At 44.0% G+C, this 27,661-nt stretch overlaps 1 protein-coding gene across 1 annotated transcript in view; it reads left to right on the plus strand.

Moving 5' to 3' along the window:
• man1a2 (mannosidase, alpha, class 1A, member 2) overlaps window positions 1–27,661 on the plus strand; it is a 94,149-nt gene that overhangs the window by 53,865 nt on the left and 12,623 nt on the right. The window contains exons 6-9 of the mRNA XM_079170620.1: window positions 5,097–5,177; window positions 20,431–20,525; window positions 21,987–22,110; window positions 22,750–22,843. Of these exons, the coding sequence (XP_079026746.1) occupies window positions 5,097–5,177; window positions 20,431–20,525; window positions 21,987–22,110; window positions 22,750–22,843 (394 nt within the window). The remainder of the gene's footprint in view (window positions 1–5,096; window positions 5,178–20,430; window positions 20,526–21,986; window positions 22,111–22,749; window positions 22,844–27,661) is intronic.

Here is a 27,661-nt window from a genome sequence, read left to right on the forward strand (position 1 = left end):
GGAGTCCACATAACGGACCACACATAATACTTACGATGCATGACGTAAAAACAGAGTTAACACAGTCCAGTCACAGACCAGGATGTAGAGTATCAGAACCCACCGTACACGTTAAGCAGTACGAGGAGCAGTACGTGGAAGTATTTCAGGTAAAAGATATCCTGTGTTCCTCTACACCGACGATAAATCACAGCACTCGCCTGATACAACCTCATCTGACCACCACACTCATCCTCAAGACCCTCGCTTGAAGCTCGTAAAATAGGAAGATTTATATGTTAAAACGAGCTTCATGCAAAGTTTAAAAACATGTGTAATGTTTTATAAATCCCATCTGATCAGTTTTCCATATGGCTCCCCTGAAGTTCTGAGACGGAGGATTGTTAAATGGATAATTAAAAGACAATGAAGATCATTATGGGATGAAAGAAGAAGGAATGTTTTAGTGTGAAGGGAATGATGAAAGTAGATGAGATGTTATCAAACCCAGATAAAGATACACACATTCACCTGACAATCCCAACATTAGGATTCATTCAATAGAAACGTTGGTGTGAAAATCGTGTGTTTCCCAAAATACCTGCAGGAGCAGCGCTGCAATAAAACAAGCAGTACGAGAGTCGAGCGTCGTGGAGAATTATTAAGAGTGTTACAAAGGAGAAGCCCTTTGGTTCCACAGGAGGGGAGCGATTAGGGAGGAGGAGACTTAACGAGCCTTGGAGGGAGGCGCGTCGCTCTGTTTATTAGCGGCCTGGTGTGACGCCTTTACACCTGCGATGCATTAGGAGAAGGATCCAGCCGTTAGCTTCCAGCTACTCTCACATTCACGACATGCTAAGACAGCTTTGGCTCTCCGTCCTCACAGTACAGGCCTCCCTTCTTTCTCTAATTCCCGGGCTCATAGGGAGCAATACCTTCAGCGTAATTGGCAGCAAAAGTGTTATTAAGCTCGGAGCCGCCTTGTGAGAAATCAAAGATTTGTTCAGCCACACACCCAGCGTCTGTAGGCAGAGCCGTGAAGCGGGAACAAGGGCATGGCCTGGATCTCCATGCAGGAGATTAAAGGCATCACTCTTACTCACGTTGAATCACTCTCCACAAGCTAACTTTACACTGACCTTAACTGCTGCTGTGTGTGTGTGTGTGTGTGTGTGTGTCCGTCAGAGCCAGCTTGACCTTTTTATAGTGAGGCTGGTTTTCTTCACTTTATTTTTCTAAAATCAGGTCTGACTTTTTGTGAGGTTCACGATGTTCCCGCCCTCCTTTTCAAGGATCATTCCTCCCTCCTAGTGATCGCGGTGTGTTTTTGTCATTTGTCCTCCCGGCTGTGAACGCATCGCTCCAGCAAAAGGCCGATGGGGGGAAAGGAAACGCAGCTGTTTTTAAAGCCAAGTTCGCTGGACTTTTCCACACTTTTTCCGTACTACGTGACAAACGTTACAGAAAGAGTTTCCGTGTAGTCGATGTTGTCGCTGGTTCCCGTTCATACGTCCACCGTTTCCACTCGCCTTTGACTATTTACAGCGCGTAACAACAACTTTGGTCTTTGTTGCAAAAGACGACATTAACGGCACGTTGTAAACTAGCCAGTTAACCCAGGTTACTGAATCCAACCCACTGTGTTTAAATATAACACTGAAAGTGAGTGCCGCTGTGATGTCAGTAGTAATCCCTCTTTTATTACCGCCTCTTAGTATATTTACTACATGGATATAAAGTAATGAAACAGACAATTGCACTATTTATTGGCTCACGGCATCACCGATCCACAGGTTTCTCTTCTCTGTGCACGTTTGGTTTTCATTGAGAGTAAAATGACTTTTCATTACCCGCCATTAATTTCAATGCACCAACCTCAGGAAGCCGGCCGGACAGACGGGGAGTAAAGGGAACGAATAAGCGTAACTTTATCCACATGTTGTGATGTATGAAAAGACCCAAAATGAACACTGTAAGATCACGAATCAGCCCAAAACACAACGTGATCAAAGCTTTGTTTGGTTCTACAGCTGGTCTACAAGGCTCCAGAATGGATAATAATCGTGAGTGAAACTTTATTTACACTGTGATGGGGAACGTTAAACTGTGTTAAACGCACACTTTTTATCGAGTGTGTGTGTTTCACACCCCCCCCCCCCCCCGCCAGCACCTCATCCACCAGCCTCACCGCTAATGAATGATTAAATAGCTGCCATGTCGGGTTGAACCCAGCAGTGAGTCATTGTTGGAGTCTCCAGTGTCCACACACACACACACACACACACACACACACACACTCTGCAGCCCGCCCTCAGGTGATGGATGCGTCGGCGTGAGGTCCGAGCCCGTCGCCAACCAAATTGATGGAGCCTGTTAGCTGACCCGGTTGGATGGGTCATATTTGGTGGAGATGGAGAGATGAAGTAACGCCGGCTGTCAAAGATGAACCTTCATGAACCACGTTTAATCACAGCGGAGCGAGTATCCTCATTCACAAACCGTGTTACTGGTGAAAGCATCGGCACTCGGACGTTACATGTGACGCTGTGTTCTTTCCAGGCGTGAGAGGCAGAAACGTAACACTCTGCTGTCTGTTCTTCATGACATCGCCGAGCTTCAGCCCTTCAGCCCTTCAGCCGAGGGGGAAAGACATTTGACGTTGACTTGTGTGTGTGTGTGTTCCTCCATCTTCACAAGTCGTTGCAGAATGTAATATTCCAGCCGGTGTCGCCTGGATCACATGTTTCCTTTTAGTTCTTCAAAGACTTTCAGCAGGTTTCTCTTCATGCTCTGGTGAAATATTTGTGTTCGGCTGCGAACTAACAGATACAAACCACAGACTGATGCAGGGTGAGCTGTATAGTATCAGTGATAGAAAGGACTAATACCGCGAATATGTTGGTCTCAATAGTTTATAATTATAATAATAGGTTTCAATAGCTTCATCTCAATAGGTCGCCTTTAAAATGCTATTCTCCAAAGTCCAAGGGGACGTCTTTAAACGTCTCGTTCTGTACGGCCAACTGTCCAAAACCCAAATATTTCCATTTTAGCATCGTAGACAAGAAAGAAGAAGCAAACATTAACATTATCAGGATTTTGTCATATATTCTTTAAAAATTCCGTTATTATCAACATTTCTGTTGATGAAAATTACAAACACACCTTCATGTCTTATCTTCATCTCGATAATGAAGATCAGATTATTGATACGATGATGGATCATGTGAACGATCAGTCAAGCTCATGCTACAAATGCACTTTACCTTCACTCGTGACAGTTGATGTGACCCACCACCGGCGACAGAACGAGTAATATTAATAATGTATCGTTCATTTCTTTAATAATTCATCGTCCTCTCGGGAAAACTCCGCAGCTTTTTATTCCTTTTAGCTCTCGACAAGCGGATACTGTGCATGCAGAAGAAGCGTCTTTCTTATTGATGCTTTCCTCTTCTGACGCCCCAGAATGGAGACGAGGTCGTAAGTTGAGGCATCAAAGCAGTTTGGCGCTTTTGGTGCGTTTTTATTTAATACAACGGGTGCACTTCAAACACGCCGCCGTCGCAGTCGACAGCCCGATAGCGTGACGGACGGCGGGCGGTTTGTTACAGTCGTGACGTGAGACAAAATAAACAACGGTGATAATCATCGACAGGAAGCCGCACAGGAAGAAGTGGCTGATAAGTTGTGTTGACAGGCTTCTGTTCGTACCGTCTCGTGGTGGATATTAATAGAGGAAGTATATAAAAGGTGGATGTGATTCTCAGGGGGAGAGAGTACAATGTGCTGTAATCTTATGACAGCAGATCAGAGACGGGAGCGACTGCCGTCCTATAAAACAATTTAATCTGAACTTGCATTCCCCTCACATCCTCCGTGATTCCTCTCCGTCCTCGCGCTCTTAAATCAGGCTGTTTCACAAGCTCCTCTGCTCCTGAACTCTCTGTTGTAAACGAGTGACAGTGACTGACAGACAGGAAGCAGGATGGATGGAAGCTTCCCAAAAGAAAAGCTGGCCTCGAGCTTTACGAGAGCGTCCCCATCGCTTCATCACTCAGTCCAACGCGACGTCCGTGACGAGTCGCTGCTCTACGCCTCCTTTACTCTTCACATTAAACTGTGCACTTTGAAATAAATGACATTTAAAGGAAATGTCTTGACACGTAGGCTCCCAGAAAACACTTATTCGTTAAAAAGAGGTTTATATGGAGGCTTACACTTGGAATGGTGTCTGTAAAGCGTCTGTAGTCGTCCATCACTGCTACATAAATATATTTCTATAATATCTTTAATAAAGCTGTTTTAATTTGATTATTTGCAACAGAAAGCTCAACAGTGAGGCCCAACAAAAGCAAGATAAAAGTTAAATTAAACCCTGTTAACGCGGCACAATAGGTGGAAAACAATAAAACTAATCGCTACATTAAGAACACACTAAGAAATATGATAAATAAAACAATAACCAGAATAGAATAACGCTGCAGAGCAGTAAAAAAGGGTTTTAAGATTTAAAAGATCGTTTTGTGTCACCTGCAGTATCGGGCAGCTCAGAACAGGTCACAATGTAAATGTACAAGAAGAGCTCAGCTCTCATCATAAAGACATTTTAACATATTGTTTAAGTTGATGTTAAAGGTACACGTGCTGACCTGAGGCTGCTGGGGTTTCTGGGTAAAGTTCCTGTGGAACTACACTAGAAACAGAGCAGCAGCAGGTTGATTATTCTTTAAATTAAAGTGGAGAAACGGGAGATTGTGCAGAGATTCAGCCCCAATTAAGCTGCGCTTTGCAAACAGGACAATTAGGGTTGAACACCAGGCTGCAGCGTTGATGGCCAGGGTGACAGCCGTGGGCTTAATTAGTGGGAGAAACATGCAGAGACCTGGAGAGCGGCGTTCATCCACACGTTAGTGACGCTCAGTGAATGTGCGGCTTCATTTAAAGTTCTCACCGTTTAAGGCTCTCAATCTGTCGGCTGTAGAGGTGTTAAAAGAGGTTTCCTTCTTCAGAGGACTAAGGACTAAGTCCAAATACAAACGTAAATATAAATTCATGATTTGTTTGTGTTTCCCTATCTGATGTTTTTTCCCCGCTGTGCTCTCTTGTTTTCCCAGAATGCCGAGGTGTCTGTGTTTGAGGTCAACATTCGTTTCATAGGAGGACTGCTGGCCGCCTACTACCTCTCTGGACAGGAAGTAAGTACTCGAAGCAGTCTCCTCCTCTCATCCTTCCTCTTCTTCTTCACCTCCTCTCATCCATCCTCTCCTCTTCCTTTCATATCCTCTCATCCTTCCTCTTCTTCTTTTCTCCTCCTCTCATCCTTCCTCTTCTTCTTCTCCTCCTCTCATCCATCCTCCTCTTCTTCTTCACCTCCTCTCATCCATCCTCTCCTCTTCCTTTCATATCCTCTCATCCTTCCTCTTCTTCTTTTCTCCTCCTCTCATCCTTCCTCTCCTCTTCTTCTTCATCTCCTCTCATCCTTCCTCTCCTCTTCTTCTTCTCCTCCTCTCATCCATCCTCTCCTCTTCTTCTTCACCTCCTCTCATCCATCCTCTCCTCTTCCTTTCATATCCTCTCATCCTTCCTCTTCTTCTTTTCTCCTCCTCTCATCCTTCCTCTTCTTCTTCTCCTCCTCTCATCCATCCTCTCCTCTTCTTCTTCACCTCCTCTCATCCTTCCTCTCCTCTTCTTCTTCATCTCCTCATTTTCTTTCTTGCCTCCTCTCATCCGTCCTCTCCTCTTCTTTTCTCCTCCTCTCATCCTTCTTCTCCTCTTCTTGTCTCCTCTCATCCTTCCTCTTCTTTTCATATCCTCATCCGTCCTCTCCTCTTCTTTTTCACCTCCTCTTATCCATCCTCTCCTCTTCCTTTCACCTCCTCTCATCCTTCCTCTCCTCTTCCTTTCACCTCCTCTCATCCATCCTCTCCTCTTCCTTTCACCTCCTCTCATCCATCCTCTCCTCTTCTTCTTCACCTCCTCTCATCCATCCTCTCCTCTTCTTCTCCTCCTCTCATCCATCCTCTCCTCTGTTCCCATTAGAGCCAGCAGCCATATTTGTGCTCCTGGTAGAGGAGCTGGTAGAAGTTGAATCTCTTCTTTCATGCCCAGCTGAGCGGTGCCCCCTCTGTTAATGGGAGCAAACACATCAAATATTAGTTCAGTGCTCCGCCCACATCCACCGTCTCTGCTCTCACTACGATGCTCTGTGGTTTCTACGAGTACCGACAGAGGACTCAAAACACATTCAATGATTTCTGCCAACACGGAATGTCTTTTTTGTGCTGTTCATTGTGTGTGTTGTGATGATGTGTTTTAACCAACCTGTGAAGCTCTCTGTGGACCATAAAGATTATTAATATTATTATTATTATTATTATTTAACCCTGTTTACAGCTTCGTACCTTTGGTTCAGATCTCCGTGAGACGTGGTTTGTTTTGGGGTTTAACAGAACTCATTAGTCGTCCTTCAGCTTCATTTCACACGAGTGAAGCAGAGTAAATATTAGCAGGTGTTTTCTTTCCATTCGTGATTTATATTAAAAAAAGCTAATTAGAAATCGCACACTTGAACGGTGTTTCCTAGGAAACAAGAATATTCTGACAATCAAGATGTCAAATGACTTTATTCATTAAGTATAGTTCAGAAGAGACGCAACTGTCCCTGAAGAAAATAGTCCTGAACGATGAATTTAGTTTCTGATTCTCATTCTCAGAGATCATTAACATCTTTATAAGCTCATCAGGTGATGCAGCAGAGAACGCATCTGTAGGTTGATGAAAGCAATAAAAACCAGTAAAAGCTGATCTGATCACCCACTAGTGAGTCTCACTCCCACAGATCATAATAATAATAATAATAATGATGATGATGATGATGACGCTCCTGAAGTTGAAAACAAAGCTACGGTTGTGGGTTGACTTTTTCAAACTGAATACTTTAAAGCAAAACTTAAAATCAATCCAATTCCCTCTCTCTCCATTCCACCTCCTCTCTCTCCATGAAAAACTCTAAGGAGCCCAGTAATAGAAGCAGTGGATGAAGGAGAAAGGGAGGGAGAGAGGGAGGGGGGGAGGAAGGGATGGAGAGAAAGAGGTTGGGAGAGAAGGAGGTAGGGAGAGAGAGAGGAAGGTAGGCAGAGAAGGAGGTTGGGAGAGAAGGAGGTAGGGAGAGAGAGAGAGAGGAAGGTAGGGAGAGAGGAAGGGAGGGAGAGAAAGAGGTTTGGAGGGAGGGAGGGAGAGAGAGAGAGGAAGTAAGGCAGGGAGAGAAGGAGGGAGAGAGGAAGGTAGGGAGAGAGGGAGGTAGGGAGAGAGGAAGGTAGGGAGAGAGGAAGGGAGTGAGAGAGGAAGGTAGGGAGAGAGGAAGGGAGTGAGAGGGAGTAAAGGAGGGAGAGAGGGAGTAAGGGAGAGAAGGAGGTAGGGAGAGAAGGAGAGAGAGAGAGGAAGGGAGGGAGTAAGGGAGAGAAGGAGGAAGGGAGAGAGAGAGGAAGGGAGAGAAGGAGGTAGAGAGAGAGGAAGGTAGGGAGGAAGAACAGTGAGGGTGAGCGGAGGGTGTGTGAAGGTGATGCTCACCTTCACACACCCTGGGAGAGGAGGGTGAGCATGATGAACGGGGGAGGAGGCAGACTCATTCCTCACCCCCCATCGGACGTGTCCTTGAGCAAGGCACTTAACCCCTCGACTGCTCCAGCAGGATAAATGGTCCACTCACCGGGCAGCTCCCTGAGGAGGAGATGTGTGTGTGAATATGAAGCTCCCTGCAGAGAGACTTCATCAGCCTCCTTCTCAGTCGGATGTTTGAGGGAGGAGCTCAGTGGCAAAGAGAGGAGAAGAGAGGAGAGAAAAACAAGAAGAGAAGAAGAAGAGCTGGTTTAGGACATTAGTGTTCAAGAAGACTGAAAGGAAACAGGGGAGGAGATGAGACAACATGAAAGGGAAATGAAGAGAGACGTGATCAAAAAGGAAGACGATACAGAAATAACCACGTAAAGAGATGATTAAGAGAGATAATGTTAGATAATTAAGCATAACAACGATTCTCCAGCTAACGAACCAGAGCAGCTCTCACATCTCTCAAAAACTTCATTTAATTGAGTTATTTTCTCCTGCTGCTGTTCGTCCTCTGGTTCACCTTTTCCATTAACTCCAGTGGACATAAACACGCAGACTTGGACTAGTTGGTCCTCGTTGTTGTTTGGCGGATTGTTACGTGATGTTGGTGGAACCAGAATAAACAGCCGTGAAGCTGCTGAAACACGTCGAGTTCTGCAGAACCTGAGTCGGCTGTTTGAACAGAAACGCAACAAACGAAGAGAAAACTGTGATTCAGAGGAAAAGAGATCAGCATTCAGGAGGAAGAGGAGGAGGAGGATGAAGAGCAGCAGCAGGAGGAGGAGGCGGAGCAGGAGCAGCAGTGATGGATTCTGTTTACTCCTCCGTCTGTCTCCGGCTTTGCTCCTTTAGTCTCTCCTTCTGTTTTCTACCTGTTTCTCTGACGTCCTCCTCACCGTCTCCTCTCTTTTCTCACTCCGTCTTCTGCTCCGATCACCTCCTCCTCTTTTCTCTCTCATCTTGTCCTCTCCTCCTTCCTTTCCTCTCATCTGCGCTCATTATCTCTTCCCTCCTCCATCTTGTCTCCTCCTCTTCTTTTTTTCTCCTCTCCGTTCTCATCTGTCCTTCCTATTAATTTCACTTTCTCCTCATTACCCGTCTTTCTTAATTTCCTCTCTTTGCCTTCCTGGTTTTTAAGTCTCCTTCCCTCCTTTCTCTCTCTACTTCCTCCCTCTTCTCTTTACCTCGGAGGCTTCTTAGTCTTTCTCTTTCTCAGACACATTTCCTTTCTTGCCGTTTGTTTCCTGCTTTCTTAAAAGCCGCTCCTCTCTTTCATCTGTTCTCCTTGTCTGTCACTTCCTCTCCTTTTCCTTTTTTTGATGTACTTCATGTCATCTCTCCAGTACGTCCCTGCTCTCACACCCTTTAATCCTTCACCTCCTTTAATCTCCTCAGCTCCTCATCTCACCGCGCTCTCCTCCACCACCGCTCGTCCTTTTCCTCGCTCCACACTTTGTTTGTGTCTCGTGTCTTTTATCCTTAAAGCTTCTCCTCTTTTGGACGGCGTCAGCGACATCTGAGGCAGGAGGTGTAGCGGTTTGTGGTTGTCCGTCTGTCCGCTCTGGTGAACTCTTATCTCGGGAACATCTGGAGGAACTGTCTTCTGATTTAGCTTCGGATTTGGATTTTGTTCAAATGTGGATCAAACGTCCACCTGGACTCCATGATGACCTGCTTGGATTAAGATTAGACGATGAAGTGAAGACCGGTTGGCGGAGGCATAAAGACACGTTTTGTATAATTATCTGCTTCCTTCACACTCCTGAACCAGGTGTGTCTCTTGACCACGAGACTACCCGTGTAGATAAATGATAACAAAGAAGAAGAAGAAGAAGAACTGGACAGCTTGTTGGGTGTTGTTCTTCCTGCTAACTAGCAGCTTCTGTGATGCAGATACACGAGAGCAGCTGGAGCCGGTTGCTCACCAAGTCTCTCTGGATAAATATAAATGTTGAGAGTTTCAGAGCAGCAGGAAGTTGAGCTTCAGGAAGAACGACAGATGATTCCACAAAGTCATCGGCTACTTTTACCGGCAGGAAGAGAAACTTGACAAAGAAAGAAAGAAAAAAACGTTTTGTCCGCTTTTTCTTCTCGCAGCTATTTTGGCGTTCGGTGTCTTTTTCTTCCTGCCAAACAGCTGCAGCTCATTAGCACACCGGTGTGTTTACCTCCCCTCTTCTTCTTCTTCAGCAGCTTTAGTCGCCGTGTTAGTTTGTGTTTCCTTTGCAGCCCGACGCACTTTCTCAGGTCGTTAACAACAAATGTGATGCTGAAGCTCAGAGGACGTCAGGCTGCAGCACAGCGTCCTGTTTACAGACCGCTGATCTGTCAATAAGTGCGTTATATTCATACACACTACTGGAGGAAACTGTGCTCTGTTGAAGTTGTTTTGTTGACAGAATTCATTGGGTTTGTTCCGTTCTGAAACGTTAAGAAACCGACGATTAGACTTTCTGTTTTAGCAGCTTTTATTTTTCCAACGTTATCAAAACCAGCTCAGACTCCTCTGGTTGCATAGAAGTCTATGAGAAAATGACTCTACTTCTCTCTTGATTTATTACCTCAGTAAACATTGTAAACATGAGTTTATGGTCTCAATCTCTAGTTTCAAGTCTTCTTCAATACAGCATGATGTTCATTTAGTAAATGATGGTCCATTTAGAGTCAAACAGACCATAAAGCAAGATGGCGACGGCCAAAATGCCGAACTCAGGGCTTCAAATTTGCAGTCCACAAATCGGTAACGTCACGATGACTACAACCACTTCTTATGAACAGTCTATGTTCACATTAGCAGCTTTATTTACTGGTGACAAATAAGATAACATGATGCAGATTTAAGTGTATAAAAGACTTTATATATTTCTCCTTGTGGCCTGACGTTTGCACACACCTGGTGTAAAGTGTTCTTCTCTTGGCTAACATACATTATGCATGCGTGGAGGAGGAGGAAAGAGAAAACTGCATGACTTTCTTCTTCAAACAAACAAACAAAGAGAGAAAGGAGGACTTCTGGAACCACGGGGAGGATTTGAGCGAGGAGCAGCAGATTGCACAGAGAAAGGAGAAGAAGGTCAAGGGATCAGACCGAGCTCTGTAATGTAGGATAATGGGATGAGGAAGGTCGGACGAGAACGGCTGCAGACTCCACGGGCATAAACGCTACTGTGGACGGATAAAGGGAGGGATTGGAAGGAGGTAAAGAGATTGGAGAATGACAGAATTGGAACAGTAAATGAAGAGGAGGGGGAGGGGAGGTAGAGATAATGATGGAGGATAACCAGAGAGGAAATTAGAGGGAGAGGAGGGTAGAACAGAAGGAAGGCCAAGGAGGGAGGAGTAGTGGAAAGAAGTGGGAGGCAGAGACAAAGGGAGAAAGTGAGTATGGGGAGAAATGCAAAGAGATGGAGGTGAAAGTGTTGTGATAAACAACAAGAACACACCTTCTGTTCCTGCCGCTAAGAAGTGTGATTTCAAGCCTCTCTTGTTTCACACTTTCTCTCACATTCTTGTCAGTCTCACTCCTTCGTTCTCTCAATTTTGCCCCCCCTGTATTTCTTTTACACTTTACATTGAGGAGTGACGTAGAGACGCCGTATACATCTCTGGTAGAGACCTGTCAATCACGGTGTAGCCCCGCCCCTAAAGCATCCCCTGCTTTATGGTCTGTTTGACTCTAAATGGACCATCATTTACTAAATGAACATCATGCTGTATTGAAGAAGACTTGAAACTAGAGATTGAGACCATAAACTCATGTTTACAATGTTTACTGAGGTAATAAATCAAGAGAGAAGTAGAGTCATTTTCTCATAGACTTCTATACAACCAGAGGAGTCGCCCCCTGGTGGACACTAGAGAGAATGCAGATTTAACACACGCAGCAGAACCAAAGGTTGCCGCCTGGTTCTGTGATATAGAGCTCAGCTGTCAGTAGTCCGTGGATGTATTTGACAACATACACAGGAGGTTGGTTTGATCTCAGCAGGGAGCTTTTGATTCCCTCTGGGGGTTTTTTTCTCAAATGATGAACCTGTCAAACCAATCCAGGGCGTCGCTCGCTCTCCGTCTGACTGACTGCCGCTTCGCCGCCGCTGCCCAGCAGGAAGGCACAGCGGCACACGCGGGATGGAAGGATGGACCGGCTAGCGTCGCCATCGCTATGAATTTTGAGAGATGCAACACGTTTCACAATTCGAGACGGTGCAAACATGTGAGGAGATGAATTCGCTAGAGGTTTATCTCCGGGGAGAGCGAAGCAAGTCAAAGAGATGAAGAATAATTATGAAAATATCATTTCATCCTGACAGCGATTTGATGCTTTCCACTCAGGATCCAGCAGGTTTGTAAATGGAGTCAAAATGTAAACAAATAGATTCTCTTTATTCACCAGTTTAGAAGCTGAACGTCGTCTTTGAGGATAATGAGACGGGTCTGGTTCTGTTGTCTCGTCTAACTGTCTGTGCGTGCTGTTAATGCGCAGTGTGCAGAATAGTCGTAAGAGTGAACAAATCTGTTGTGACCAGGCGGAAACATCCGGGTCTGAAAAAGCTTCATGTGTTAAAGCTGCATTCTCTCTAATGTCCACCAGGGGGCGACTCCTCTGGTTGTATAGAAGTCTATGAGAAAATGACTCTACTTCTCTCTTGATTTATTACCTCAGTAAACATTGTAAACATGAGTTCATGGTCTCAATCTCTAGTTTCAAGTCTTCTTCAATACAGCGTGATGTTCATTTAGTAAATGATGGTCCATTTAGAGTCACACAGACCATAAAGCAGGGGATGCTTTAGGGGCGGGGCTACACTGTGATTGACAGGTCTGTACTAAGGTGTTTAAACCATTCACAATGTATTTTCAGTTTATTATATTTAACTAACATTTCCATCGGATTACAATATCAAATTCGTAAAAATAAATGTCCTTTCTTCTCTCCGTCCAATCAAATCTGAAGGGTTTGGATTCACTCTATTAGCTTCTCAATCTCTCGAATATTCCGCTTCACTGTGAAATACGTCGCGGTGCAACAAACTTAAAGACGCTGTAACTTCCGTTTGTCCAAAAACATGAACATTGTTTCCAGTAAGAGAACACAGTGGAACCTCCTCCAGTGGTTTCCAGCAAACAGACATCCAGCTTCCCCCCGGGAGTCCTTCTCCCCTTCGCAGTATATCTCTGTGATGACATGCCCAGTAAGTGGCTGCTGCTGTGCCACACACACACACACACACATTTTAATTTCATCTCAGCTTTATGAATTCCACTCTGCAAACAAATGGCCCCGTAGAAACCTGAGGGACAGTTCAAGCTATCTATCTTAATTCAAAATGTAACGGTTTGAGTCGAGCACGTTGTTAAAGTCACACGGGGAGAAGAGTTGAAGACGAGGTTCAGAAAGACCAAATGAGATGAAGTCACAGAGGTGTGGAGGAGAGGACAGGAGGAAGAGTGAGAGATAACGAGCAGAAAGATGGGAGGGGATAATGGACCAGGGCTCCTAATACGGGAATGAAAGAGAGGATGCAGAGAATTACGTTAACGAGGGAAAAGACGAGAGCGACGTAGATTTGTGTTCTGCTGGACTTCCACAAGAGGAAGAAGAAGTGCTCGAAAGAAATGTAAAACTTTAAACGCCTCGTAATCACAACGTCCGACTGCAGAAACTCTACATAGACGTTCACGTTACTTTAGTGGTTGTCCCACATTTAGACTTTACTTTCAACAGATTCAGCTTTGTTCTATTTCGGGCTGTCCTCGGGGGGGAAGAGACGGTATAACATTGAAGAGAAGGATAGTCTGGAGGACTCAGGTCGGGACTTCCTCTGCTGCAACAACCGGCCGCGTTTATCTCAGAGTTTAGAGGCTGAAGGAATAACTCGTCAGTCAGAGGAGTCGTTTCCGTTCGCCCCTCGGAACCCCCAAAAACCCGGCGGCGGATTGAAAAACAGGTTTATTGCCAAAAACAACCCCGTTTATCAGAACCAGAAGCTGTAAAAAAAAACGTCCTCACGACGGTCCTTGAACACATCACGTGTGACAAAAAAACAACCAAAATGAAGCTTAAAATTATATTTCATCAAAAAGCGTTTTATTCTATGCGTCTCATTTTAAATCTCGCACAAAATAAACCGTTTGCTTTAACCAGATTCTGTAAAAAACATTAAATTCTGAGCTCCTCAGTTCAACTATGAAGTCATGATTGACTCATCTGAGACCAACAATCACACGACGAAAAATCAAGTGAAAGTTGGAAAGTCTACGTCAAACAAAAGATCTTTTGTTCTGATTTATGTCACAACTGTTATTCTGCACCAAAGACTGTTTGAGTCCTCTCTGCCTCCAGCTATGGCTGTGCTGTTTCCATAGAGCTTGAAGGACTTTTATATACGACAGTGAAATTCAAGGCCACAGAGAGAGAAACGTGACGGCAGCAAAACAAAGCTGCCGAGGGTTTCGTGCACAACGTGTGTCAAAGCTTGACAGCAGTCGGCGTGATCACGCGGCTTATTTCGATGTCGTCTCTCAACTCGTCTTTGAGCCTTTTGATGCGCTGGATGCTAAAACAATATGAGGAAAACATGGATCAGCTGATGGCAAAGTGGCACGACACACACACACACACACACACACACACACACACACACACACACAGAGCGGGTGACTTAATCCCGTCTCTCCTGCTGGCCCCTCGGGGTCCTTCTTATAAGCACATTTCACAGTCTACCCCTTAATCCCTTTAGGAGGCTCCATTACATGTCTACAGTGACCCACTGCTTCCACCAGAGTGTGTGTGTGTGTGTGTGACTTATTAGCAGATTCTTCATAGCCGTGTGACAAACGATGATCTCATTAGGTCCTTTAGTGGTTAATCGTGCTAAACTTTGTTCTTGTTACTCGGTGCGTTTGTTATGGAGAGACCACGTTAAGCGTACACGCCACAGCATGACGTCTGAAGGCTCCAGAGATCTTACAAATCTTAATTTAAGTAAATATTTTGCACCCAAATCAAATGTACTTGTGTCTTTTAAGGTTTGTATGAAGACAGTAAAGTAGTCCGTGAACGTGAGATATGAGTTAATGTTGGTTTATGGCGTGTTTTGCCGGTTTCTCTCATTGTCATCTTCATTCTTCTCAGTTAATTTAGTTTGTACGCCGTCTGGTTTTTTTGGGGAATGATGCAACACACAGCTGAGCGTAAACACTCTCTGCTCCTCTTTCACGTATATCTGCGTTATTTCACCGTTTAGCTGTTCAGCCCGTTAAGTCTCGTTAAGTCAAGAAAACCCAACATCTCCTGACAAACCCATCTTTTGAACGAAATAATAGGGGGCTTTTATTGTGAAAATCATAAGAAATTAAATGTGTTAATTAGCGGAGCTTTTGTCAGCAGCTATTCTTAAACATAAGTCTATGAATACTCCATGAAAACGGCTAAAATAAAGTAATTTTTATTGTGACGAATAGAGGAAACGAAATGTGTTCGTCCCTGAATTAGCAGAGTTTAGTTAGCGGCTATTCTTCAATAAAACAAGTCAACAACTACACACAAAAATACAGGATTGCTCCACAAATACATCAATTCTTCAGAATCAGATGAAACATGATTGAAAACAAGGCATTGACATGATTTACATTTTTAATTCCAACGGGTTTAAAGTTGGCTGCTTGTGTGTTTTTGTCATTTCTACATGAAACTTTTCCCCCGTCGTGCGCTCTGTTCTTTGTGTTTTCCGTATCTATCGGAGCCTCTTTCTGTTTCACAGAGATTCCAGCTGCTCACCAGCTTAACAGATGACCTCCTCATGCGTAGTAACGGGTTTAGGACGTGTTTGAGTGGCGGATTACCGCTCTCCCCGGGAACGAGACATCCGCGTGTCATTTTGGCGGACGATCTCGCATCCAAAGCTTCTTACAGGACCTGGTGCATTCATTTGATTCTTTTAGTGCCGTCAAACCTCTCACCCCGGCTGGGTTAACGTCACGCTTTCCACCACAAAAAAAACCAGCCGGCGTCTTTAAGTCTGCTGTCCCAACGAAACGGACGAGCCAGCGCAGCCTCGAGGCTCCGCTAATCCTGAACCAGGGAGAGAGAGAATGCAGAACAGATTAATGGGAGACGAGGAAAAATGGGACGAGACGCTGCTAAAGGGGGAATAAAGAAAAGAGAGATAAGAGAGAAAAGACACAAGAGAAGAAGAAGAAGCAGCATAGGGCTCAATGAACACTGGATTTCTAGACAATATATTTGGGACAAACTTTGTGAAGGCGTCCCGATAGAAGTTCAAATTAGTCAATAATATCGTCCCAGCTTGTGTTTGTGCGTTCTCAAACGTGTTGTCTAACCTTCACAAAAGTGTGTGTGTGTGAGAGCGTGAGCGCGCACTGAGGGCGTGTGCGCTCACTGATCGATTCTGAAGTGTGCTGTAATGCATTTTAAAAGGCTGAACACTAAAGCTGTCAGAGCTGGAGGGAGAGTGATGGAGAGAAGTCTGGGAACGCCAGACAAAGAGCAGTCAGAGCTTGTTCTCCTCCTCTTCCTCCTCCTCCTCCTCCTCTCTAAAGGATTGTCTCTCTCTGCCTCGTCGTCATCTCGTCTTCTTGCTACAGTAGATGTGATGTAGACGGGACAGACTCTCTCGGGCCTCGTGCTTATTTTGCTGCAGTGATTTGGAGGAACGGGACTCAACGCTCACTTTTTGTAGATAGTTTAACGGTGGAGTATATATAGTTTAAATATATGTATATATTTATAAATATACATTTTAATGTTTTTTTCTGACCGATAAAACTATACTATAACGTTTCCTAAATAATAAGTCAAAAATATTGATTTAAATCAGGAACTATCTGATCAAAGATGAAGTAAACAAGATTATAGATCTGACCAGAAAATGTGCTTCAAGAAGAACTCTTTACGTTAACTTCACTTTAATGAGTTTATTTTAATACCAATGACAAACTGGTTACTCTCAATAGATGCTGGTACATTTCTGTGGCGTTGCCTGCAGCCTATTGTTTCGTATCGTCTCGACTTTGGCTACTCTCGTGAATAGTGTTGAGTGTGATCATGCTCCGTAACAATACAAACGAGATAAGGAAGATGTTCCGGCTCTAATTAACGCAGCCGGGCTCTCTGCCCTCATCTCCGTCTCTCAGCAGGTCTATTTCCTTTAACGACCGACGATTTCCCTCTCTGGGGATGAAGGCAGCGGAGGAAGACGATGATCATAGATAGATAGATAGATAGATAGATGTATACTTTTATACATAACTTAAACCGTAGAGTCTCCTCCGATGGCTCGTTTGGAACCCGTCCCCGCTTGATGACATCAGCGGCCGGATTGCCAATAAAAACGTTGCGGAAGTTGGTTAGCAGGCCAACAGACGGGCCAGAAATCAATGGAGGGGTTTAAGACAATTGGACTACACACACACACGAGATGGTCTGTGCAGCTGCATTCTCTCTAATGTCCACCAGGGGGCGACTCCTCTGGTTGTATAGAAGTCTATGAGAAAATGACTCTACTTCTCTCTTGATTTATTACCTCAGTAAACATTGTAAACATGAGTTTATGGTCTCAATCTCTAGTTTCAAGTCTTCATCAATACAGCATGATGTTCATTTAGTAAATGATGGTCCACTTAGAGTCAAACAGACCATAAAGCAGGGGATGCTTTAGGGCGGGGCTTACTGTGATTGACAGTTCTCTACGTCTCTCCTCCTCAGTCCAGATATGGAAACTTTGACGCCAGACAAACCTCTCAATGAAATGTAGAGAACGTGATGGACTCTGGCGTTGGTTTGCTTCCTGTATACATTTGCCGACTTCAACAGTCTCCTCGTCGCTCCACACAGATCCGTGTGTGATGTATTCGTCTGCCGACATTTCTTTGTCTCCTCAGCTTTATTTATATGGCTCCAGATCACAACAGAAGTTATCTCGTGACACTTCATGGAGAGCAGATCTAGACTGTAATATACAGAGACGCATCGCTTCATGTACGTCATTAATAATTTGCCAAGTCCGTGACCTTTGCTTCCTCGCCTCCATTACTTTTTCAATGTTTCCTTTTCCCCCTGAATTTCATATGCTGATTGAAAAAAACACATCTGTTGATGCAGTCTCATCATCCTCACTAATACTTCTCCTTTCACATCCATGCGCTTCACATCCTCCTCCGCCCCTCTCTCTCTCTCTGCATTGTTCTCTCTCTCTCTCTCTGCATTGTTCTCACTCTGTCTCTCTCTACATTTGTCCTCTCTCTCTCTCTCTCTCTCTCTCTCTCTCTCTCTCTCTCTCTCTTCCCCCTCTCTCTCTGTCTCTTTCTCCACATTGTTCTCTCTCTCTCCCTCCCCCTCTCGTCTGGGTCTATTTGTCCCACGTTTAACTCCACATTTTAACCTCCATGTCCTCTGTAAGACGTTCCACTGGCCGGCGTGTGTTATCGCTCCCTCGTTCTCTGTGAGACGGCAGGATTTCTTCCATAGATCTGGTCTCTCTATAAAACTGCTCAGCTCTGACAGATTGTGTTGATGAATCAGCCTCCGTCTGTTCAAGTGCTTCCTCCTCCGAGGCTGAACGCTGTCTGCAACTCTAGCAACTATCTCTTTGTGCATTTATTCCACAACTGTCCTTCAGAAGCAGAATATAGTTTTTACATTGCCAAAGTCGAAATTGAACATCTTGAGCTGTTTGTAAAGTGTAGGGACATGTTTTGCTATTTTTCAAAAGTTTTGTGCAGCTGCAACTGGATTTTTATAACAAATTTCATCGTCCCTCAAGCAACTCACACCATTTTTAGGAAGAGAGCAACACCAGATTCACTTCTTGCAAAAAAGTCAAGTACAACTTTTTGTAGGTTTGTCATGATGCTAAAATTGATATATGTTTTCCTCAAAGTTTTACACAACTACAATACTGGATCAACTCTTTGTGGATGTTATCATATTTATTTTATATCAGTTTGATGTACGTCTTTGTCACTTCATTTGTCTTTTAGTTGGATCAAGAACATTTTCAATCACCTGGTTCATGAAAGGCTGTTTGTCAACTGTCAACAAACCAGAATACAGCTCTTACAGTTTGTGTCCTGCTGCGAGTGTCTCGTTCATTTTCATTAAGGTTTGAAATCCGTGCTGTGAATAATTGGATTATTTTTACATAAACTTTCATGTTTTGTTTGGACATAAAAGTGACACCTTTTGTAACGAGGCGTCATGTTTTTGTGGGATTATTACACTCGCCAGGTGTCCCTCAAATTAAAACATTGCCTTGAATAAAACAAATTGTCTATAAATTCAGTATTTTCACACATATAACTCCCCTCTATAAAGGATTTACCAGACTAGTCAGGAAGTCTGAAGTCCTGTTGTAGGGCAACTTGAGTTTTAGGAGGCAACATTAAAGTGGCAATATGTTTTTTGGTAGTAAAATAAAGATTTAAAATATTGACGCCATTAGCATTTAGATTGGTTCTTCTCGCTGTCACTATGCAGTTCTGTCGTGATCTCCGGGGAAATGAAGGCTTGAGGGCCGCCGCTGCAGAATGTATAAAACGTGAAAACTATAGTGTTTTATTCTACCTTTTATCATAACACGGAGATCTCAAATTTATATTTTACGGCTGTTTCTTGCTTTGGATAGTAGCCAGGCTGCTAGCGAAAGCCATGATGCAATAAAACCAACCAGAAGCGTTAGCTAGCGTCAGCCATGTTTCTAACGCTAGCTATGCCAGCTAATGCTAACAGTCGAAACCCAAAAACAAACTTCTACATTTGTTTCTGGCTGCGTGTTAGCTAGAGGCAGCCTTGTTGCCAATCTTAACTATGCTAGCTAAGGCTAACACTAGCAGCCAGAAACAAACATCTACATCTAAAGAACATAGATGTTTGTTTCTGCCTTCTAGTGTTAGCGTCAGCTAGCATTAGCAACAAGGCTGCATCTAGCTAACGCTAACAGCCGGAGACAAACATCTATGTTCTTTTCTGGCTGTTAGCAGTAGCTAGCTTCAGCCATGTTTTCTAACGCTTGCTATGCTAACTAACGCTAACACTAGCAGCCAAAACCCAACCATGGTTCATTGTCTGTTTTATAATAAAACACTTTCTTGCGGTGGCCGTTCTTAAATGAGCAGTTGTGAAACTTTCTGTTGAAAGTTCTCTGTTGGTACTTTAAGATAAATAAAACCGTCTCTTATAGTTTGTTTGAGAGTTGTTTGTCTTCTGAGCAGTTTTACACCACCCACAGATACATGTTCAGCTCTCAGCATTCTGCTGGTATGCAGCAAAATAACGTTGGTTTCTTTTCATCGCTTTGATTGGCATGCTGAGTAAAAAGAACAAGGGCAGCAGCAGATTCTCTTACTGAGCCTTCATCTGTCTGACGGGGAACCCGTGTAATCTCAAACCGAACACACGTCCATTTCTCTCCATCAGCCCGTCTAAATTAGACGCCAGTCACGATAACAGAAACCCGACTCCGACTGCGTGCTTTGGTATCCCACGCTGCTCGGTCGCTGTGGTTTTGACCGCCGAGCTCTTCTTCCCACAGATACAGTAACATTTCATGTGACTGCAGCACAGTTTGAAAGGAGAAGGCTTTTTACATATATTAGTCGGTCTCCTCCATAAATCTGTTCCAGCTCTGACAAGCCGGGGCCATCATTTAGCAGTCGCTTGTCTCCTGACATCTCACTCTGCCTTATTCGCCTCCACCCTGCGTTTGTTTCGGTGGTTAGCAGTTGTTTTATGCTCGCGCCTGTCAGCCGTGAGAAGAATATCAAGCAGGGAAACTTGATGGACTGCAGAACCAAACTTTCTCTCTCTCTCTCTCTCTCCAGGTATTCAAGCTGAAGGCCGTCCAGCTAGCAGAGAAGCTACTTCCTGCTTTCAACACCCCCACAGGAATCCCCTGGGCCATGGTCAACCTCAAGAGGTCAGTGACGTTCCCGATGAATACCGTCTTCTTCACCCTTAGATAACCTGACAGCAAAATAAACGAGATCTCTCAAAGTCTTTTGGTTTTAAGATTGGATCCACCCACACAGGTGTTTCCACCGTTAAACCTCCTCTCAGGACTGCGTGGGTTTGTGCAAAATGTACTCACACTTTCATCATTATTATTATTACATAATCTGGTGCTCGAGTGTTAATTCCCAACGTGGCTTCACTCAGCTCCAACCTGACAATGAGTTTTTGAATAACTGGAGATATCTGTGTGTGTGAGCAGTGAGGTAAATTGTCTTTTAACAGGCGTCAAAAACGTCTTAAAGAAGAGTGAAATTCAACTTATAGAAACCTGTTAACGCTCGTAACAATGGTCTACTTCCCCGTTGTAGCCTGAAGTCTTAACATTAGCATAATAACATTCCCATCCTTTTCTGTTCCTCTTATTGCTTTCTGCTGCCTTTTTCATTTTCATTGTACGTGTGTGTGTGTGTGTGTGTGTGTGTGTGTGTGTGTGTTGTTGAGGGTGTGTGTCGTACAATAGAGGGACTCCTTCTCTCGAGGTAATTCAAATTCATTAGAGAGCCGACGCTTCACGTTTCGTCTCAATCTACCAACACACAAAACGCAGCTACACACACACACACACACACACACACACACTCAAACAAACTCAAACGCCCCCAGGAATAATTACACACACACACTTAATCTAAACACACACTTATACTGTAGAACACATCCTTCTCTTTTGCCACTTGTTCAGGCAAACACACACACGCCTCTTCCTCCACACACCCCACACACACACACACACACACACACACACACACAGCATTAATGTTGAATGTACTCGTGTGAAATTGAAGCGGTTGCAGACGCCTCCTGTCTGTGTCACATATGGTGTAAATGTGACCGAGACGAACGACAACCTGTTGCACCGGATTAAACGGTATCTGGTCTGGTGTTGATGTAAAGATGGAGGACAGTAGTAGAGTACACCAGTGAAAGTATATCACATTTATTTATATTCTTTTGCATCTTAAGGTGTAGATTTTAGCCTGCTGGATCAAACTTTCATTATTGACAGAAAGTTTTCTGTACATAATTTATTAGAAGATCAAACCACAGGTTTGAGTTGCATTCAAGAGTTCTTCTTTTGATCTTATGTCTTCTTTCACACTTTCACCACTGAAGAGCTATCTCAGGGATCAGGTCTTCACAGCTTGACGAAGTTTGTTTTTGTCTTATTTTAGAAACCCGTCAGCGTCTGCAGCTACAATAAGTTATTTATTTTGTTCTATGCGCCAGTTAAAAACATTATTATTATTATTTTAAATGATGTGTGTAGAATTAAAATCTCTCCTTTCTGTCTTTCTCTCATCACATCATCCCTCCTTCATCGCTCCCCCCTCTTCCTCTCCTCTCCCTCCTCTTCCTCCTCTCCCAGCGGTGTCGGTCGTAACTGGGGTTGGGCGTCGGCGGGCAGCAGCATCCTGGCTGAGTTTGGGACTCTCCACATGGAGTTCGTCCACCTCACCTACCTGACGGGGAACCCGGCCTACTACCAGAAGGTACCGCTGGGGCGTAATGTCCGTAATGCATCTTGTCCAGCGCATGGTTTCCGCTCCACTCGGCTCACTTTTGGGCACCGGGTGCTTTTCTCCGGTTGGTTCAACGCTGCAGACTGTGACAGAGATTCAGAGCATTGCGGTTGCTGTTGACGGTTAGCTTCGGTCAACTCCAACTTCTAGTATCGTCTCAGTTCGCTTGGAGCCTCGACCAAAGAAGTACCAAAAAATCCGCGTGGTTGATTCTGGGTATAGTTTAGTTTGCATGACTGATGAACTGCAACAGTTTTCTCTGCTTTGTTATATTACTGTTTAAAAATGTCGCTGCATTTCAGTCAAATAAGAAATAACAAAAAGAAATGGCAAAGTTTCATTCCAGCAATCATGTTCATAGTATAAATGGTGACTGCGTTCAATTATCTTGTACTTTGAGAGAGAAAATGTCATAAAAACTAAGAAAAAATGACATTCTGTGTATTAAAAGAGAACAATTACAGAAATGTTAAATCAATCAAACAAGACCAATTACAAAATAGAAATCCGGGCGCCTTGTTGTGGAAAGAGGACGACTGTATTTAGCTTTTTGTTCAGAATGAGTCTTCCCTGTCTGGATTAACACTCTGGTGTTGGTGTGGATGTCAGGTGATGCACATCCGGAAGCTGCTCGCCAAAATGGACCGACCCAACGGACTCTACCCGAACTACCTGAACCCCCGGACGGGTCGCTGGGGCCAACGTAAGTACACCTTTAGGATTAAGATTAAGATTAAAACAGCATCAGAACAGCTTTACATCATAGTCTTGAGACAATGCTTTAAAAAAACACAGTATTCCCAGTATATTGATTACATTCTGGCAGTTTGCCCGAGGAAATGAACGGGATCGCTGAGTGAAGTTTAGACGTGCAGTTAAAAACTCTTCTGGCCCCGAAAACTGTCATTCCTGAGTATGTAATTAAAGCCGATAGAGCTACACCTTCACCGATCGAGTGTTTCACCCGCCTCCACACCTGGAGACGCACAGACGAGCAGTTTGAATGCGGTCAGAGACGTAAACGAACGTTCACGTTGTCTGACTTTAGCGCGGAGGATCCTAAACACAGATTAGACCTCAAGATGTTTGGTGAACCTGCATTCCAGCTCGTGAAGTAGAATGAGGTGCAGAAGTTTCTCATAATGTCCTGTAGTCCTCTTTCACTCCTTTGAACTAGACTCATTTGCATATTTCAGGTTGTTTCTTATGATATGCATAATTACAAAGAAGCAGTGGTGAGCTTTGATCTCAGGCTCCCTGCATCGACGCTCAATATAGATCATAAAGAAGAGTGTAGAAGTTAAAATATAAGGATACAAAAACATGAAATAGAATAACGTATATTTTTACTAGACAGTAATTGCAAAAAGTAAACTAAGCTGAACAGGAATGTAGTAAATGTGTATGCATAATGAGAAGTAATACATATTGTATACAGAAGTATACACAGGTAGTGAAAAAGTATATAAAGTAAAGATATGAAGGAAGGGCTGTTTATGGTCTAATAAATGAATAAGAAACAACTTACAACATGTCAGAAAGTAAACATTTCTACACTTTCTGTCTTTAAAAAGAAAAGTACAACCTTCCAAGTTCACTCTTTCCTCGACCGAAGACGGGCTTCATCATGTACTCATCGTAGAAACTAAATAAAACCCGTAACACTGTCTCGTTAGTTATTAGTTATTATAACTAGTTCACCAACTCCGGTTTTGTTGAAATAAATCCTGAAATAGAAGCGTCCGAAAATTAGCAGTTAAGATTTAAAAACCTATAAAACCTTTATTTATTTATTTTACCTTTATGCTAATAATCATCTTGTTATTATGCCGCTCTGCACATAATCAATGAATATGTGACAAATAAACCTTTTTTTATTCCTGAACGCTGAGACTTCAGAGTGCTGCCGAGCTGTTAGCGTGACGTCGGTCCTTTTGAGTCGATCCCAAACATTTATTCAGCGTGTTGCACATTTCCTTTCACACGTTTTAAATCTTTGTACTTCCTCTCCTCTCCAGCGTTACTTCCCAGCGCTCGGGGAGCGTTAAATATTCCTTCCTGTTTGTTCTTCATCATTCCAGTCGGGAGAGTTTTTAAGCCTGAGAGGGCGTTTTAAGATGCTGCATGACAGACATGGAGGGATTTATGGTTTATTGTGTCAGCATTCCAACAGAATATTCAAACAATGTGGATATTTAAATATTCCTTCATGTGTGCGCGCCCACTCTCCTTTAATGTGAGCGCTGTCATTCAGATATCCGCTCAGGTCTGCTCTTTACTTCACTGAGAGGACATGAGAGAGGATGTAAAATCAAATGTATTCTGTTGTTTTCATTCGTCCAGGGGAACGAGCGCCATGTTTAGTTTATTCAATTCCACAACACTCCCGAGTAAACAATGCACACACACACACACACACACACACACACACACACACACACACACACACACAGACGGTGCCACTCTCTCAAAATACAGACGTTTTCAACAACCGCTGTGGTCCAGCAAGATGGAACCTGTGTTTCATCTGTTTTACTTGTTTTACTGGTCGACAAAACAAATGGAGGAGCTCATTAATGGATGTATGGGTGGAGGAGCTCATTAATGGGTGGGTGGGTGGAGGAGGAGCTCATTAATGGATGGATGGGTGGAGGAAGAGCGCATTAATGGGTGTATGGGTGGAGGAGGAGCTCATTAATGGTTGTATGGGTGGAGGAGCTCATTAATGGATGTATGGGTGGAGGAGGAGCTCATTAATGGATGTATGGGTGGAGGAGCTCATTAATGGATGTATGGGTGGAGGAGGAGCTCATTAATGGATGTATGGGTGGAGGAGGAGCTCATTAATGGATGTATGGGTGGAGGAGGAGCTCATTAATGGATGTATGGGTGGAGGAGGAGCTCATTAATGGATGTATGGGTGGAGGAGGAGCTCATTAATGGATGTATGGGTGGAGGAGGAGCTCATTAATGGATGTATGGGTGGAGGAGGAGCTCATTAATGGATGTATGGGTGGAGGAGGAGCTCATTAATGGATGTATGGGTGGAGGAGGAGCTCATTAATGGATGTATGGGTGGAGGAGGAGCTCATTAATGGGTGGGTGGGTGGAGGAGGAGCTCATTAATGGATGTATGGGTGGAGGAAGAGCTCATTAATTGATGGATGGGTGGAGGAGGAGCTCATTAATGGATGTATGGGTGGAGGAGGAGCTCATTAATGGATGTATGGGTGGCGCTTGGCAGGCAGACTGATGCCCAAAGCAGGAGACAATGAACGGACGGACGGATGGAAAGAAGGCGGATTGATTGATGGGTGGATGAGAACATTAACAGATGGATAGTTAGCTGGCGAGCTGCAGGGGATGACAGATGTTTTATGTTTTTTCTGTCTGTGTGTGTGTGTTTGTCTCTGTGTGGGTGTGTGTGTGTGTGTGTGTGTCTGTCTCTGTGTGTGTGTCTCTGTGTGGGTGTGTGTGTGTGTCTGTCTCTGTGTGTGTGTCTCTGTGTGGGTGGGTGTCAGGAGTCTTTCTTTGAGCCACAGTTTGGTTCGTACCTCGGTTTGGTGTGAGTTTGTTACAGCGTGAAACATAAATACATGCATATAAATGTTAAATTGGTGTTGAACAGACAGATTCAATCGTCCTGCTGGGGACCGAGGGAAAGTTTCTCCCACTAGAAACTTTAGTAAACTATTATAAACTATTGTAAAAAATAAGGAACATTTCAAACACTGTCCTAAAAAGCAACAGGTCACAATATGCGGTACAACTGAAAAGCTTCTATTATGTTATGAAATTTATAATACAGCACAATGCTGCGATTAGTTCCACCTCGGCTGTCTTTAAACATAATTGCATGTCGCGCATCACGTGCATCACTCTGCATGTCGCGCATCACGTGCATCAGTCTGCATGTCGTGTATCCTGCGTGCACCGTACTGTGACGGTCTGTCACGAACACACTAACTAGTGCGTGCACATGTCTCTGTGAGCACATCTATTGATCTACCTGCATATGTACCGTGTATGTGCTGCAGTCTGACACCTGGACACATTCATTTGCTTCCATTTCACCGCGTTGCCGTCACCGGCTCGGTTGATTACAGCACAGCAGCGCTGGTTTAATTAAAACCCAAAGCGACTCCGACCCGAGCGGCTGCAGAGCACCGTGAGGAGGAGGAGGAGTTAGCTGAGAGGAATGTAATTAATGTGAAACCCAGAGGGGGCTCAGAGCAACAGAAAATGCCCTTGAATGTTGATGAGTCTTTGCATAACAAGGCAAAGGTGAGAACTTTTCATTTCCCCACATTTACAGTTCATTCATTAAGATATGAAGTAATCATGACCGATCATGTGACCACTGCACCTTTGTCCTCTGTAGATTATGTGTGTGTGTGCCGGTAGCTGGGTCACTCTTTGCTTTGCAGTGCATTCTGGGTAGAAACATGCATCCTGCAGTAGCTTAAGGCAGAGGGGTGAAAATGCTGAAACCTCACAAACGGCTGCATCAAACGAAACAAAAGATAATGAAACAACAGTAGATGTGCTGGTCTTATTCACGCCGGCAAAGAAACATCCAAAACTTCCTCTCTGTCTTCAGTTTGTACTGCGACGTAAAGCAGCCACCTCCATCTGTTGAGGTCACTTTAAATGACTCTTCTCGCTTTTCGTGTACGATATTGTGAAAACAGGTTTTCTGGTCACGGATCCCTTTTGTTTGTTGTTGTAATAATTATTTCAGCCACACGAGGCTTCACGCGATAGAATCCACTGAGTCAGGAAGGCCAAACATCACAGAACATTTTAAACTTGTTTTGTATGTCGTGGGATTATTATTTACGTATCTCTGAACACCTGTAAAAGCTTCATTACAGGAACATTTAGCCCGAGTTAGATGTATGAGCGCTGGTCTCAGGACACAACCTGTCTGTGGCCCAAGTGTTTGTTTTCATCGTCTTAAAAAGTGAATTTATTTTGTAAAATATTCAGGCAAATATTTTTCTTTCACCCTAGGTGTGTGTGTGTGTGTGTGTGTGTGTGTGGGTGTGGGTAGGTGTGTAGACGGTAGTTAAGCCACACTAATGAGGAATGAGGCTGAGCTCCTCTGTCTTAATGAGCTCCTGCTGTGACTGACAGCCTTATTACCACACACACACACACACACTCCTCTTCACACACGCACACACACTCCTCTTCACACACACCCACTCTCTCTTTTTCACCTGCTCATGACGAGTCAGTCAAACACTCCTTTCTCCATCGCTGGATTTCCATATAGTTAGAATGAATCATCACTGGAACAGATATTCATCTGACTCGTAACATTCAGCTTCATAAAGTTGCAGTCGGTCAGATTCAGAAACACAATGGAGAGAAGAAGAGTGTGTGTGTGTGTGTGTGGGTGGATGTTGACAGAGTGTGGGAGGTGACTGTGAAACACAGAAGAAGGTAGCAGGAAAAGAGAAAAATACAAACGAGAAGAAGAAGGATCAGCCGGAGCTTCCTGTTCCCAGTTAGTATG

Source organism: Pholis gunnellus (assembly GCF_910591455.1).
Source record: "Pholis gunnellus genome assembly, chromosome: 12".
In the NCBI taxonomy this organism is placed as follows: domain Eukaryota; kingdom Metazoa; phylum Chordata; class Actinopteri; order Perciformes; family Pholidae; genus Pholis; species Pholis gunnellus.